General features: G+C 45.7%; 1 protein-coding gene across 2 annotated transcripts in view; it reads left to right on the top strand.

Annotated features, from left to right (window-relative positions):
• The first annotated feature begins 160 nt into the window (after positions 1 to 160).
• Positions 161 to 15,000, top strand: part of LOC308075147 (protein jagged-2-like) — a 63,668-nt gene continuing 48,828 nt past the window's right edge. For both annotated transcript variants that reach the window (XM_080414799.1, XM_080414798.1), the window contains exons 1-2: positions 161 to 484; positions 1,587 to 1,922. In XM_080414799.1, coding sequence (XP_080270925.1) covers positions 413 to 484; positions 1,587 to 1,922 — 408 coding nt within the window. In that variant the 5' untranslated portion in view covers positions 161 to 412. The remainder of the gene's footprint in view (positions 485 to 1,586; positions 1,923 to 15,000) is intronic.

The following is a 15,000-nucleotide window of genomic DNA, read 5'->3' as shown; positions in this document are numbered from 1 at the left end:
ACACATAGATTTAATTTGCTCATGTGGCCGAAGTCGCTTCTTTTGGGCTTATTTTGATAGAACTGGTTGCTTGTTTCCTTCGCAGAACTTGGCAACACTGCTCGTCGGGCTCTCATTAGGCTGTGAAACAGATCGCCTCGCCTCGCCGTGGGTTGGTTGAGTGAGTGGAGCGGTAGGTGGGGGAAACAGACAGTCGTGCGTCTCTGTCAGTGCAGTGCGCTTTCCTCGGCTGAAGGGACGTCTGATCCGGGTCTACCCTCGTTGGGATTGTATCTGTAGGGGGAATAAGATCCAATAAGATCCTCCATCCACGTCTTGCATGCCAGGGAGAGAAGGATCCACTCCAATTTGTTGAGAGATAATCAAGGCATTTTTCTTCCTAAATGGTAGCCAACACTAATCAGCCGGAGACATGTGGAATTGTACGTGGAAATTGCATTGCGTCTCAATAGTGTGTCTTCTTCTGCTGACGGTGTGGACCGAGGTGAGAACTTTTTTGTATTTTTTATTTTATGCTATAAATAAACCGTGTTACCGATTTGAAATAATAGTATTGACAGTGTTGGGAGCTATTTATCTCTTCAAACAACGGAGGACTCATTCATTTCCGAAAATTCAATTGGGGTGAAATTCCACTCTTAATTGAATTGCGTGTTTTGCCGATTGAATCATGTGATCTTGGAATTTCCTAAATTAGAGCTTTTCCTCCAGACAAATAAATCAGGTTTAACTTTTTTTTTCTACTGACAGTGTTTTGCCGCTGGGAACATTGGTAAATTATGAGTTAGAATAAGCCCATCAGTTGTGTGACATTCATTAGTGTGTACTAGCCTACGTTCAGTCCCTTTTCACATAGGCCTACTTAAATAAAGGCTCATTGACAATAAAGCAAATAAATGTGCTAAAAAGTTTTCTCTAAAACAATCAACGACGTATAGTGAATGTAAAAAAAAAAAAGCCAATTTGGGCCAAGATCCACCGTAGGGGCTTCTCTTGATTTGCAGAGTGGGCTAAATTGGAGTAGGTCGTTTTATCCAAGCCTCCAAATGGGCGCCGATAAAGTTCAATTTAGGGCTGTCACGATTATGACATTTTGCTTGAGGATTAATTGTCACTCAAATAATTGCGATTAACGATTTAATTGTGTGTCTGTCATTGAACATTGTGAACATTATGGATAGAAATGACATTTGTTTTTGGCTTTTAGGCTTCGTGAACCAGGGTTTAGGACTAGGTTTGCACAGGGCAGATAGGAAAAATAACATACACATTTAATAACGTTATACTTTAATAAGAAAACATTAATAGTGGAAGTAGCCGATCTACACGCTCAAAACGTGTGATGTGTTGTAGAGCTTGCTATTTCCACTATTTTTTATGTTTGAAAAAAAAAAGTTACAATTTTTCATATATTAGGCCTATATTAACATTTTGAAAATGGAAATGATTACGACGATTTATGCAAAAAGGCCTGAGTTCAACTTGGCCAAAATGTATACAACAACCACCAGACTGGTCGCCAAGTGTAAACACTTGACTCATATGTTTTTTCCTCTTTCTCTCCTGTGTGATCGTGATATTTTTAGGTGTCCCATTCCACGGGCTATTTCGAGCTGCAGCTGATTTCCGTGGAGAATCCCAAAGGTGAGCTCCTGAGCGGCGAGTGCTGCGACGGCGACCGCGACGTCGCGGGGGAGGACGGCGACCACCTCTGCAGCCTGGACGAATGCGACACGTACTTCAAAGTGTGCCTGAAGGAATACCAGACCGAGGTCACCACCACGGGACACTGTACCTATGGAACTGGAACTACTAGCGCTCTCGGTGGGAATACTTTTCAGTTCAGGAGCACCAAGAACGGTCAAAGTCGAAGCAACAATGACGCCGGGAAGATCGTCATGCCGTTCCAGTTCGCCTGGCCGGTAAGTTGATGAATGGGTAACCGGAAGACTCGCCCCAAAACACGCTCGCCCCCGTTTTTTTCGCGGACCGCTCGCCCCCAGTGGTTATTGTATTCTTGTATTTTGTTTTACTGAGGATAAGGTTAGAACTACGTTAAGGGTCAGGCATAGTTTTACTGAGGTTAAGTTTAGGAATAAGGTTAGGTTTTAGGCATAGGCATAGCGTTACTGAGGTTACGTTTAGGAATAAGGTTAGGTTTTAGGCATAGTTAACTGAGGTTACGTTTAGGAATACCTGGTGGAGACCGTTCCGAGGTCGCCAGGGCGACTGTGTTTTGGGGCGAGCGTTTTGATGAGTGTTATTATCACACCATTTGAACCAGATTGTAACATATTAATGTAGGGGTCCTTGCTCCTTGACATGAACATATTTGAGAACCCACTGGTTTGAATAATAATAATTGTTTTTTGGAAACAAGCCCAAACTACCAATGTTTACAAGCAACTTCACAGAAAAAAGAAGCCCAAAGTCGCTTATAATAAGCGGACATGGCACCACTGCATTTCAAGTGTCACTTGACGCAGTTTAGGGCGGCTTCGGTCCAACGATTTTTAATGGTTTCCAAAACGTTGTACGGTTTCAAAGGCTAGCAGAGTTCTAAAGCGTGCCAGTCATTTTTGCGACTTTGGGCGAGACGCACCCACCTTCTGTCAAGGGGGAGCACGCCTGTATGTCATGCTATAGGGAGGGGACTTCAACAGGGGGTCCGGGACCCCTAGGGGGTCCTCAGAGTTACTGCAGGGGGTCCGCCAATTCTTTGTGTGATGGGATTCTTTTTTTTTTTACATTAACCACTTGAACCCTAGCATCCCTAGTATTCTGAGGAGAACTTCAGCCAAAATGAGCAGATCTACAAGCTTAACACGCGTTGTGAGGCGTTGTGAGCTTGTTGATCGGCTATTTTTGGCAGAGGTTTGGTGTTTATGGAAAAAAGAGCAGACCAAGTACAGAGAGAAAGGTCAAGTTTACTAAGTAATGATGGTTTAAGTGGTTAAATGTCTGAAAAACACATTAACATGAATCCAATATACAGTGATGATTAGTGCTGTCAAACAAGTCTATGACGCCATAGTATGAAATCTATGAAAAGGTTTAATCTGCAACACAATATGTAGTGGGGGTCCCTGCTTCATCCCTTCTCTCAGCTAAAGGGGTCCTCGGCCTGCAAACGTTGAAAAAAGCTTGTAAAGCGTGCCAGTCATTTTTACGTGTGTCCCCCTGGTGACTTTGGCGAGACGCACCCACCTTCTGTCAAGGGGGAGCACGCCTGTATGTCATGCTATAGGTCATGAGGTCCAAACGTTTCCCCTCGTCCTTAAGTGATTGCCTGCACGGCCAGTCTGTACTATTTTTGATCGAGCGTAACAGTCCAGCAAAGGCACTTGTCCGCATGACGCTCGCAGCGGGAATAAGGGCTCATGGGGACATTTTACGCACGGCTTCTCGAGCCTTTTATCTCGATTTGATGGGTTACCTAACAGCTGGCGTGTCTCTGGATCCGGTTCTAGTTTATAGGGCTGATGTGTGGGAGTGGGCTGGTGGTAGTGGTGATGATGGTTGTGTATGTGAGACAACACTAGTACAGACCTGTTCATCACAGTGTACAGTAGTGTAGTGCGCTGGAGGCATGTGTCATCATAGTATGGAGGCGAAGATAAGATAAAGCTATTATTCATCATCCCTCTGGAGAATCGTGCTTGTTAGCAGACAGTAGCAGATTAAAGATAGAGATAGATAGAACACAAAAGGAGTGGTGGCATCACTAAATATAACAAAACGAATGCCCTTGATCCTTAAAATATGAAAGGACCGACGAAAAATACATAGTAATAATGCATCCAGTCAGAGCATAGGGCCAGGATTCAGTTGTGTAAGAGTTTCCAGGGTAACGCAGATTAGTAAAATGCCACAGCTAATAGCATGACAATGCTGTGTTCTGAACTTGTGTACAAAGGTGGACGGAAGTAAATCGTTGTTTAGAAATAGAGATTAGTGTGACGACACTATCAAACTAACTATGCATACTTCACGGTCTAGTAGTAGGTAGCTTATGTTTTTAAGCTAGGCAGAGGAGCCAGAGCCAATCAAATTCAGATTCCGCCGCTATGGCAAACAGGCAAGAAGCGGGCAACCCTAGCTCCTTTCAAACTGTGGTTTCACCATTCTGCTGCATCCATGGGGGTAGGTGTGTGAGGCAGTGAGAGGGGGCTCTCCGTCCCGTCACTTAAAGGTCACACGTTCAATCCCACCTGTCCCATTTGAAGTTAAGGTGCCCTTGAGCAAGTACGCCCTACCTGCTCGCCCACTGTCGCTCGGCTCTGTGGACACGAGAGAGGCCCTGGGGAAAATGCCCCGGAATAAAAAACATATACAGTAACCCCCATAGTAGGGTTTCATGCCGGAGTGTCTCTCTCACACACACACACACACACATACACACACACACACACACGCACGCACGCACGCACGCACGCACGCACGCACGCACGCACGCACGCACGCACGCACGCGCGCGCGCACACACACACGCACACACGTTTGTATTACTATACTTGTCCCGACATCAGCTTTAGGACAGCCATTTTCTGAATGGCATTTTTAAAATTGTTAGCATTTTTTTAACTCCAACCGTAACGCTGAAAATAGCAGATCTACAGTACAAGTTCAGAACATGTCGCACTGTGGCGTTAAGAGCTTGTAGATCAGCTATTTCCGGTGCGAGACATAACTCCAACCCTAACCCCTAAACCCAACTCTGAATGCCTAATCCTAACCCCAAACTGAATCGTTTCTTTATTGTCCGCCAAACTCTAAAAATCTAAAACCATGAAACACCTATTTCTCTTGTGAGGAGGACCAGAATTGTTTTCCCATCACAATGTCTATTTGTCAAATTCTGCTATACTTGTGGGGACAGTTGGCCCTCACAAGTATAGTATTGCAAGTACACACACATACAGTATATATATATTGGTACACTTAGTGTGGTTGTCTGGCTACGTGACCTGCCCATTCATCAGCCCCCATGGTCAGCTGTCAGCAGAGGGGAAGATGGAAGTAGTAACTCAGAGGCCCCCAGGGCTGGATACAATTACCACTAAGTTGTGTGTGTGTGTGTGTGTGTGTGTGTGTGTGTGTGTGTGTGTGTGTGTGTGTGTGTGTGTGTGTGTGTGTGTGTGTGTGTGTGTGTGTGTGTGTGTGTGTGTGTGTGTGTGTGTGTATATGTGAGAGACACAGGGAGCAGGGTATCAGTGACATCGCCGCTACTCAAACAAGTGAAGATCCCCAACAGCAGACCCCCCCCCCCCAACACACACACACACACACACACACACACACACACACACACACACACACACACACACACACACACACACACACACACACACACACACACACACACACACACACACACACACACATTCAGTCAATCTGGGCTGGGGGACGCCGTTACACGCCGCCTCTCAGGTTCACCCTTCCACCGTTACTGTGTGTGTGTGTGTGTGTGTGTGTGTTTGTTTGTGTGTGTGTGTGTGTGTTGTTGGGTCATTGTCCAAGTTGAATTATACCGTGTGCGTGTGTGTGTTTGGGTCATTGTCTAAGGCGTGCGTGCACACATGTGTGTGTGTGTGTGTGTGTGTGCATACTTAATACTGTTTGTGTGTGTGTGTTGGGTTTATTGTCCCAAGTTAGCGTGTGTGTGTGTTGTGGGGGTCAGTGTTTTACAGTGTCCATGCAGGGGTTCAGGTGATGAACAATAGGGAGGAAGGTATTGATGCTTCCGACCACTGAATACCCTGCTCAAAGTACACAGTACTTCTAATGTATGTTTTATCACTGTACAGCACTAATACTTGTACAATGAGGATGTAGAGCACACACACACACACACACACACACACACACACACACACACACACACACACACACACACACACACACACACACACACACACACACACACACACACACACACACACACACACACACACAAGGTGGTTCATTGTGTTTTGAATAAGCTCCATGTGATAAAAGGTGTATGTAAAAGAGGTTGTGAACTATGAAGGGAATTGACCTCATGTCGTTTGTGTGAGTACAAAGAGTGTGTTGAGCTCCAGAGACACACATACAGGGCTATGAACGGTAACACACCAGCCACTCCACTGGGTTGCTGTCATCGTCACTTTTTATCAGCTCTGGCTTTTTCCTTTGTCTTTGAAAAAGAGGAAGTTCATTTGATTTATGTCCATTTTGGGACAGGGAAAACCTCAAGCTTATCATGTGTATAAGATCATAATATAAACATAGCGAATCCACTCTGTTAGGTTGCTATCACCTTGCCAACCAAGGCCTTGCATTACATAATAGCCATTATTTGTTGTAATTTCATGCTCTCAATTATTTTGTAATAGGTAGGTGTGACCCCGACTCCATGTACATGGTGTGCAATACTAGTCTGAGCCTGACTGCAGACAGTCTATGTGGGTTGCAAGTTGGTTTTATAACCCTACTGTTCCACTGGCTGGTAAACGGGACTGATGGTCCCTAATAGAGTATTTTACAAAGGGTAAAACAGAATGCATACAAAAGTTAAACAGAGGTCAGGTTTCACAAAGAAAATCTGACGGTAAATAGAGAACGAGGGCATTCATCAAGATCGTTTAACATCTCTGGAAAAAAATATATCAGCCTGAAAGGAACGAGGACCGTTTTACAAATAGCTCAGTACCAATCAACTACTCTTCCCTCATAGTTGAATAATTGATTAATTGGTCAGTTTATTCTTAGACTTTGTTAGTTGATTAGTAAATTGTTATGCTTTTTTCCCATGGCAAACTAATTATGTATTGAATAATTATGACTGCATCTCTTGTAAAACTCTAGAAATAACCCTTTAATTATACAAGTCTATAGGACAAGAGCCAGTAGCCTTTGTGAAATTAGAATGTTCAATTCACAACCTGAAAAGACTGATCTCTACATGATTCTATGCAGCTAACACATTTTTACATATTTGTTGTTTACATCAACTAATAGATTAGTCAACAAATACCTATGACTAATTTACTAGTCGACTAAGAATTTCTTTAGTTGAGGATAGCCCGATAAATACTGTAGGGGGGTTTCCTTCTTCCTCTTGCATGGACCATTTTGTTCCAAAACTCAATCTGTCTTGTCCAACACAACGGCCTCATATTAAAGCCATGGCTTTCATGGGGGCTGTGGTCACAGCCTAGCATACTGTACTGTTGGTTAATAAACAGGGCTGATTGTCCCTAACAGGCTCTGTTCAATGAGGCCATGTCTTGTAGCCTGTGGTGCTGGTGAGGGGTGGCATCCCCTGGTTGGTCGCAGCAGTATCTGGGCCACTGGCTCTTGTCATGAATTAGCCGAGAAAGAAAAAATCAAGACATTGTACCATTGCCCCCTTCTCTCTCTCGCCCTCTCTCTCTCTCTCTCTCTCTGCCTTCATGCTTCAAACCCTCGGGCTGTTTGGGTCTTTAGTGACATGTTTTTATCATGAAAGAGCAGGAAGGGAGAGAGAGAGTGAGAGATGGAAGGTCAAGAAATAAAGAGGGGAGGAGAAAAGGAAGGGGTGAGGAAGGTAAGGAGAGAAGGGAGGTGGAAACCGAGGGAAGGCGTGAAGTTTGATTATAAAAAGAAAAGATTGAGAGAGGGATGGAGGAAAAGGAGACAAGTGAAGCAGGGAGAGGTGAGGGACCGAAGGGAAAGAGATGGAGGGGGAGAGAGAGAGGGAGGGAAGGACTGAGGAAGGGAGAGTGAGAGATGAAGGACAGGAAAGGAGGGAAGAACGATGCTGAAGAGAAGAGGAAGAAGGGGGTATATTTAGGAGCGGATTCTTCACTCAACGTGCTGCTTTTTGACTGTAGGGCCAAGAGAAAACAAGCATTCACTTCTCCTACTAACCCCCCCCCCCTCCCCACCCCTCCATCTCTCCCTCCTTATGGGGTATTTTTAGAGACATTCTGCCCACTCTCTCTCTCTCTCTCTCTCTCTCTCAGTCCCTCTCCCTCTAAATGAAGGATTAAGGGGTGTACTCCTTTGGTTTCATGGTCATTTCTTCCACCCCCCCGGTCACACTCCTGCCAGAGTTTCTCCTCCATCTGGCAGCAGGTTTGACAAGAAGTTAACGCCGCCGAGATAGAGAGTACAGACAGCACCACCGAGGTGTCCCAGCTGTTGTCCACCAGACCTCCGCCTATGCTGGTACTCGGCTGTGCGCTGTGAAAAATCGCAATTGCAACGTTGACTCCTGGCCTGCAATTTTCAGACTGCAAGGGAAAGAGGCTGTAGTTGTTGTTGTTGTGTTTCTTCTCACTCAGAGGTGAAAGGTCTTTGCACATGACCTCCCAGACATGTGGTTCTCTGGAGTTGTGCTGAATCCTTGTTCTGCATCCAGCCACACATCGGCCCAAAACACTTCTTTCATCATATTAACGCATTCAATCCGGGAACGCATCTATAAATGTCTTCCAAAGCCTAATTGGTTTCTGAAAGACGTATGTTGCTAGATCAGTGGTGTCCAAACGTTTTCATGTCAAGGACCCCCAAAATGATATGTATTTGGCCGCGGACCCCCATCTCAAAATATTTTGTTCCAGGCAGGGACCCCCCCCAGAAGCAAAGATTGAAGTTACAAGTGTTATATCAAAATATATAGGCCTGTATATTCAAAGATTTGCACACATTTTCAAGATTTTTCAAAAATGGCAGATCTACAAGCTCATTGCGCGGCACCTAGCTTGTATATCTGCTATTTTTGAATAGCCAAAGACATCTTAAAATGACACAGATGGGTTCCCGGTCTTAATGGATTAAACTGACCAGATTCTAAAGCACTGGCGTTCCCCCGATCCATTCTTCTCGTTGTCCACAAAATCTGTTCCCACGTATCTTTCATCTCCGCTGCAATCGCAGCTTGCTTGCAGCCAAGACAAATCTCTGATGATACGTATCAATACGATGCAGCCCTGGTGTAAAATAAATGATGTATTGGATAAAAAACGCGAGGCGTTCATGGCTCTGTGCTTTGTTTGGCCGAGTGTTGCTGTAAGAACATGAGGCCGCTCCTGCAGGAGGATCAGTAACATCTAAGTGAGATGTTGGATGTCTTTATCGTCTCTCTCCTGTTGCTCCTGGCTCTCGGCTCGTTGGGCTCATTTGCCGAGTGCGTCCTTGGCTCGTCGAGCTCCTCTTCCATGTCGATCCCATTCCAGATCAGTTTGGTGATGCTTTTATGGCTGATGACTACTGAGACACAAAGAGAGGATGGCGCCCGTTAGCTTAAGGGTGTGGGGTTTAATGTAAGTGTGTTCTTGTCTGTGTGGGGAGATAGGAGTAGAATGCGGCGCCCGTTTGACTGGGGCGCGTGTGTGTGTGTGTGTGTGTGTGTGTGTGTGTGTGTGTGTGTGTGTGTGTGTGTGTGTGTGTGTGTGTGTGTGTGTGTGTGTGTGTGTGTGTGGTGTGTACAACAGTATGCATTTGTGCCTGTGTACGTGCATACTTGCGTGTGTGTGATCCTCCCCAGCTAACCCCTCTAGCCCTTTCTTTCGTCTCCCCACCTCTCCTCTCCTCTCCTGGCCGACTGGGTGACTTTAATAAGTGTAAAAGCCTCCTGTGCGTCCTCCCAGGATGACCCAGGCAGAGATCCGTTACGCAGGCTGAGGGACAGTGACGGTTTAAGAGCCCGGCTCTCCGCTCGCTGCGGTCGGAAGCTCATCTTTCCCACGCTGGCCCCGAATCGAATGGCCTCCACTTCCTCCCGCTTCTAACTTGAGATGACCCGCTTTTCTGGCTGAAACGTGTGACTTCACGCTTCCTCTGCGGTGCGCTTGGCCCAGAGGCACGGAGAGGCCGAGACGTGCTTCTGTTGTTGATAATAGCTCTGTGTGTGACGTAGGTGGGGGGGGGGGGGTGTGTGTGTGTGTGTGTGTGTGTGTGTGTGTGTGTGTTTGTGTGTGTGTGTGGTAATCAAATGCATGCACTACAATGTGTATATGCCTTCAACAATGTATACACCTGTGTGTTTTTATACGGTGTGTGTGTGTGTGTGTGTGTGTGTGTGTGTGTGAGAGAGAGCGGTAATGAAAAGCATGTGTTGCAGGTGTTGAGGTGAGTGGAGTGCAGTGGGGATTAAAGGTTGTTATTACACACACAGGGTGCTTCATTTCCCTCCTGACTGCTTAGTAGTCTTTGCTCACATCCGTAATGGAGTTCAGCTGGACCTCACAACCTGACAAACAGACAGACAGACAGGCCGGGAGTGGGACAGGAATTAGGGGAGACAGACAGACAGATAGATAGATAAGGGAGAGCGAGAGAGACGGCGAGAGAGACAGCTACAGAGCGAGCCAGGTTGAGTGACAAGCAAGCAGAGGGACATCTAAAGACACATAGGTAATATGAAAGACAAGGAGATAGAAGGCTAGAGAGAAAAAAAATAAGAAACAGAATGAGGGAGCCAGATGGAGAGATGAGGTTGCCTAGACCAGTGTGCCATGGGACATTTCACTATTTCCTGCATTTTTTTATATTAATGGTTGATCTTTTTATTTGGCATTAGTAAATAAAAATAAAGCTTTACAGAGTGATAAGACTGATAACATGTGTTATAGAGGCATCATTTTGCATGGATATGAATGCATGCAAAAACAGATTCCTTGAGATTTTGACTTGCCCTTTGGTGTGTCATGAGAGTGCTCAAACGCCATGCTCGGCTAGTTGGCTCTGAGAAGAAGACTCAGCGCTCCAGTGCATCTTTACCATAGAAATGCGTGGCAGAAAGGCGCTCAAAAATACTCTATTACTCTTGAGTATTGCTATGTTAGGGCTATGCACTGTTGTAAGCATTGCCTCTAGTAGTGCAACTGGGTGAGGGGGGATGGGTTTATCAACATATCTAGAGCTGTGATCCCTATTGGGAAGTGTGGTTACCCAACCTCTGAGGCCCTCTGTAGTACCCTGACACACTTTTCAATGCACTTGTGTGTAAAACTCCACGTGTACGATGCCATAGTTTAGTGCTAACATTTGCCGAAAAATAGCAGATCTACAAGCTCACAACGTGTCACGTTGCGACGCTTTGTGAGCTTATAGATCAGCTATTAAAGCTTGTTGATCAGTTATTTTTGGCAAAGAGATTTGGTCTAGAGGGAATAAATGAGAGCGCCATGACCCATGAATAGATCCCTGGGGGACCCGATCAACAAAGTATATTGGGTTTAAGTGGTTAATCTGTGAAAAGTTGATCTGTAGCGTGTGTGTGTGTGTGTGTGTGTGTGTAAGCAAGATGAAACGCTGTACAAGTCGAGTCACCGAGCCGTCTTTATCACAGGCATGTTACATTTGAGCGAGTTTCCTGACCTTTGTGGAATATGTTTGTGGTTAGGAACCAAACAGCCATTTCCTTTTCTGTCTGTATCTCTTGTTCTCTGCCAATCCCTCCATCTCTGTGGCTGTTTTGTCCTTGTTTATTCTCGATGAAAAGTTAAAGTCATCGAGCAGCAGTCTGCGGTTAGGTGGCGCATTCAGTGCACCCTCATCACAGCATGAATAAACAGTTATCACCTCACCTCCCCTCACCGCCCCATCCTGCCAGCAAAGAGCGGTTCACGGGTTCGAATCCAGGTCACCTCCTCCACGCCGTCTTCCCTGTGTCATTATTTTTGATGACCTTGTACTGGAAAAAACAGAAAAGCATCTTTGAGAGAGACATCAAAGTGCTTCCGAGATTCAATTCGAGTTTACACTAGATTGCACGTGCGGACGCCATGTTTGTTCGTTAAGTCTCGGCTCAGGTGGCTTAACGAAGAACGAGTCGTGGGGCTTTCCCAGGGCGTGAATATCACTTTCCCAGCTGCACTGTGGAGGAACGAGGGCTGCCTTCACCTTTCCCTTTGTCTTGATGCCTTTCTTCACAAACAATGACTTTATGCCTCCGCTTTTGTCCGCAGATATTGAGTTTAAAAAAAATAACTAGTGGAAAGAGGGAGATGAGGGCAAGGAGGGAGAGACGGAGATTGAGAGGTGGAAATAGAGAGAATGGAGAAACCGAGAGAGAGAAGAGAGAGCAACACTTAGTTGGAAGTTGGGGGAAGCGTGAAGGAATAGAGGAACATGCAGGGAAGAAATTATATGATGGAGGTGAAAGAAAGAACGGAGAGATGGAGCGGTGGGGGAAATGTGGAGTGAGAGGCAAAATATCTGGAGAGGATTTGAAAGCGTTTACATAATGCTTAATATACTCTTGTAGCAGGATGGTGTCGCACGCGAAAATAGCTGATATACATGCTCGCAATGTGAGCTTGTAGATCTGCTACTTTGGGCGAGCGACCCCGTCCGGCAATGGGGTATAAACTGGGCTTAAGACTTCTCTTGTGTTGCACTCTGAGGCAGGACTGAGAGATATCTGATGTTCAACACCTCGATACGGTGTTGGGTTCTCTCTCTCTCTCTTCTCAGGGTCTATATCTCTCTCTGTCTCTCCCCCACATGCACACAGAGTTGTTCCTCATCTACGGCCCTTTCGCAACATCTCATCCTTTAATTTTTGGTTGCGAGACACTGCTTTATCCTAGACCAGGTCCTACGGTAGGTCTAACAAATCATTAATTGAATTCATTAATTGAATCAAGGCTCATTTTCCTCCATGATCCAACAAACTAAACACATCTTGTAAGCCAGTTTCATATATCACGGTTTTAATTATCCAGTTGAACCACTTTAATCCTGGCGTCCCTATTTTGGGCATGTCATTATAGGCAAAGATTTTCAAAAATATCAGTTCTTCAAGCTCACAACGCCTCGCATCGCCACGTGTTGTGAGCTTGTACATAAGCTATTTTTGGAAATTCTTAAATTAGGGCTTAAGTGGTTAATACTGTACATAATTTTGGAAAAGGCATGAAAAGATGGCTAGTATTGTATTTACAGATCTCGAGGGATCCCAGTGTTGGAGCGGTAGCATTTTTGAGTGTTATTCTACAGGGTTCCTTATTACTACCGGTCCATCATAGATCTATAGCCTACTTGACCGATTCTATGAAGATATAATGTACTGGAGGATGTAGCTTAGTGAGTAGAGAGGCCAACGGGTAATTAGAATGTCAAGGGTTCACCCCTCGATCCGCCAAGTATACGTGTCAAAGTGGCCTTGAGCAAGACACTTAACCGCCAACAGCTCCCCCCAAGGACTCAGTCATGACCATCTCAGCAGTCATCAGCTGGGTGAAGCTGAAACTGAATGGAGGATGGGACATGATCTCCTCCTGTTTTGGGTGGTGGGGGGCAGGTGGAGGCAAGTTTCAAGAAAATGGACCGATCAGTGCAAAACGTGTGCTGAGGTCATGATGGCAAGGAAATGGGGGCAAGGGTGTGTTGTAAACCAGCTGAATCGTGGGAGTGTGTGCACACCGAGTTGGCACTAGCTAAAAACAGCCGACGGCACTGAATGATTACACAGCACTGAAGGATGTCTGTCACAGCAAAGAAATACAGCAGCGGTGAAGAATGCAAGTACAGTCAAGCAGATTTTTATCACCGTGTTTGAAGTCATGCATGCTAATCGGTGGTAAATGGGTGGCTACGGGAATCTTGTATACACGTTATCTTGGAAGGGGAGTACCTCAAGCCGCCTCAGATGGGAGTGTTGGTTAAGCTGTCAACTTTCACTCAGTGCTTTTGGCAAGAATGGCTGGCTGTTCAGTACAGTAAGAATGGCCATTAGCTCGTGGGAGCTGCGAGTGCGCGGCTACCGTTACATGATTTTACGCTTGTTTAAGTTGGCTCAGCTGGCACCAACCAGGTTGTGCATGTCATCTATTTTTGACTCTGCATAAAATCGTGTATGCCATACATTTCTGAGGATCTCTTATCCATCGTTGCGCGTGGCGTCGCACGACTATAAATCAGGCTCAAGTCTGAGAGATCATCGTGTCAGAGTGCACTGCAATGAGAAACATTGCTCAGCGAGTCAAAGAAGGGTCATCTTTTTTTCTTTTTCATCGGCCCTTTTAAAACGACGCCTCAGAGGACAGAACTGAACCGGAGCCGCAAAGGATTTGAAAGCGACATGTCGTGCCAGTGCTCTCATCGTGGAAAACACCACATCATCAATTCACAATAAAGGGCAGAATTCATAGACCCCCCCCCCCTTTTTCCCTCCTCCTCCTCCTGTCTCTGGCCTGCTGAAAGAACCATTATAACCATTATAACACGCCACCATGACAGAAATAGATTTTCACGGGTTTGGGTGTGGAAAAGTGAATTGGGTCATTTCACCCTTTTTTTTCTCCCTTCGTCTTCTCTGGCACAGTAAAAAAAAAAGGAAAGAAAATAGAGAAGCCCTGATTAGATTAGCTTAGATTAGATTTGTCGTCTGAGACGGCCCTGTGGGGCGGGGTGGCGAGGGGAGAGAGTGCGAGGGAGAGGGGCAGCAAGGCTCTTCTCAGGAGGGAAGGTGAGGAATTGGGAGAGGAGGAAAGGAGGCAGAGAGGAGGGAGAATGGGGCTGAGGTCCTCCTCAGATGGATGGGAAGGAGGAGGATGGAGCAAGTGCTTTTGCTGTTAATAACGTACTAAATAAGCCGCCGTCGCGGCGCGTCTCCCCTGGGAGGTGCATGTTTTATTCATGTCAGGAGACTAACAGGTGTGACATGACAGGTGTTGTTGTCTGATGCCTTTTTTTCTTCTTCCCCTCCGATCACAACTCTGCAAAAGTTGTTAATTGGGTCTCAGACACATCCCCCCCCCAACTCTGGTTACAGTGAATATTCAATTAAAACAGCGAGAGGTTCTGTTTTTATCCCATCTGTGGCTGGAAGAATCACACACTCAACACAGGGGGAACTGTGCTTATTTCTTTAAGACTTCCTGTACAATTCCTAATTTGTAATCGTGTGTTATTGTGTGTTTAATGTTATTTTGAAAGTCAGGGGAACAGTCGAGTCCAAGTTTGAACAGGAACAATTGTTTCCCGAAAGCCAGAAACAGGAGAACCAAGATCCAAACATATAGCGTC

The sequence above is a fragment of the Gymnoscopelus braueri genome (genome assembly GCF_963280865.1).
Source record: "Gymnoscopelus braueri genome assembly, chromosome: 19".
In the NCBI taxonomy this organism is placed as follows: domain Eukaryota; kingdom Metazoa; phylum Chordata; class Actinopteri; order Myctophiformes; family Myctophidae; genus Gymnoscopelus; species Gymnoscopelus braueri.
The sequence above is the reverse complement of the archived record's forward strand: the minus strand, read 5'-3'. Positions and strand labels throughout refer to the sequence as shown.